Source organism: Hermetia illucens, chromosome 1 (genome assembly GCF_905115235.1).
Source record: "Hermetia illucens chromosome 1, iHerIll2.2.curated.20191125, whole genome shotgun sequence".
In the NCBI taxonomy this organism is placed as follows: Eukaryota; Metazoa; Arthropoda; class Insecta; order Diptera; family Stratiomyidae; genus Hermetia; species Hermetia illucens.
In genome coordinates this window covers 147,098,871-147,100,973 of record NC_051849.1, presented here as the reverse complement: position 1 = coordinate 147,100,973, position 2,103 = coordinate 147,098,871, and the positions used below count along the sequence as shown (strand labels likewise).

The following is a 2,103-nucleotide window of genomic DNA, read 5'->3' as shown; positions in this document are numbered from 1 at the left end:
TGTTTATATATATTAAAAAGTGAAAATGATATATTGTATTTATTGATTTATGTTGATGATTTATTAATTTGTAGTAAAAATGAAAGTTTGATAAATAAAATTAAAAATTTATTATCTAAGAGATTGAAAATGAAGGACATGGGAAAGATAAAGGAGTATTTGGGTATTACGGTTGAAAATAAGTATTACCGTAAAATAATAAAACTAAATCAAACAAATTATATTTTATCGTTAGTAAGTAAATACGGCTTAGAAAATAGTAAATTGGATAATACACCTATGAAAGTGAATTTAAAAATTGAAAAGTCTGATGTTTGTGAACAAAATATAAAATATAGAAACTTAATTGGAGCATTGTTATATATAAGTTCGGCTACAGATATTAGGTTTGCCGTAAATTATTTGAGTCGTTTTCAAAATTGTTGTTCGCAGAATATGTAGCTTTATCCGAAGCTGTAAGTGAAATTAAATTTGTAAGAGAGTTATTGAAAATATTTTAAATTGAATGTACAAAATCGATCAATATTTATGAGGATAATTCTGGTGCAATAAACATAGCGAGGTATGGAAATTTTACTATAAACTCAAAACATGTCGAAGTTCATTATCATTATGTACACGAAATGGTGAAAGAAAATATAATAAACATTGTAAAGGTCGAATCGAATAATAATGTAGCGGATATATTTACAAAATCATTATGTAAAGATAAATTTGAAAAGTTTCGAAGTATGTTGAATTTGATGTAAGGTTTGAAAATTCATTTTGATTATTATAATTTAAGTAAATACATATAAATGTAAGGATGCGTGTTAAGTATATGAAGTATATTTATATGTATAGTAGTTCTACATGCTGAATATTGTAACATATGTACTTATATATAATCTTGACCCAGCACTCTACTAAGCAACAGTAATAAAAGATGTGTAGTACGTCAAAGTCTTGCCGTCTTTCTTTACCACCACCTCACTTTTCTTAACAGTAACGGAGTAATTTTAGTACCAAAACGGCCATTTCATTTGCAACAACCTAATATTTTGGGATAAACTACGATGACCAGCTACGTTTTGAGCTAAGACCATTTTAATTAAAGGGGTAGAATAGCAGACATGGCACGCCATTGTTTAATAAATAACAAAATAGTAGAGACCATTCTTGACGTATCCTGGATGATATTTATAAACGAGGAAGTAAGGCAATATGCCACACAACTTGTTGCAAGCTTCTTCTAAAAAACCAATTACAATAATTGAACTTTAACTACTCGATAACAAATAACTCACCGTAACTTTCACCTTGGTTCCAGCATTTGCAAATTCTTGTCGATAGGTTTCAACCATCGCTGCTACTGAGAACTTTCAAGGAGGATAGAAATTAATCGAGCCAAAAGGCATAATGGGAACATAATGCCCAGTTATGCTATTTATAATCACAACGTGCCCATCAAAGTTTCGATTTTTCATTGAATTGAACGCCTCCCGCACACAATAGACAACGCCCATGATATTTGTCTCCAGAATATTTCGAATAGGCTCAGTATTATTTGTAGCTGATAGCTCCACACCCACAACTCCCATACTGGCATCGTTAACAAGAACATCAGTCCCACCGAACTTGGTTTTGATCCAGGCGAAGGTATCCTTCACCTGATCTTCACTGGTAACATCACATGTCCTGGGATAGTAGCGGGATTGCAGATTTTCTGGGAGTGCTCGGTGATTTTCCTGGAGGCGTTCTTCGCGTCGAGCTAGGGCGACCACAATAAAACCATTTTTTACTAAATCCGCGGCAATCGCTGCTCCAATACCAGCACTCGCTCCTGTTACAACAACCACTTTGTTTTCCCACCGTTCCATCCTGTTCCCTGGATTTTGCAAACTAACTAGAAACTTCAGATTTTATTGACCAGACTAAGCCTATGGACACTTTTAAATACAAAGTACTTGCAGACTGGAGAATACACTGTCACAAAGTGATGCCCGTTACGAAATAGCTGAATAATGCAAAATGCAAAAGCTTCGAGAGGGACAAGTAGCATTTTTCGCAACTCACATGATTATCTATAAATAACAGATCTTGCGATTCGAAAGATAACTTCTG

At 33.3% G+C, this 2,103-nt stretch overlaps 1 protein-coding gene across 1 annotated transcript; it reads right to left on the bottom strand.

Moving 5' to 3' along the window:
• Positions 1 to 1,361: 1,361 nt before the first annotated feature.
• On the bottom strand, positions 1,362 to 1,859 carry LOC119646216 (farnesol dehydrogenase-like). Its single transcript, XM_038046602.1, has one exon. It carries the CDS (start codon positions 1,857 to 1,859, stop codon positions 1,362 to 1,364), a length of 498 nt encoding a protein of 165 aa, XP_037902530.1.
• Positions 1,860 to 2,103: the final 244 nt, after the last annotated feature.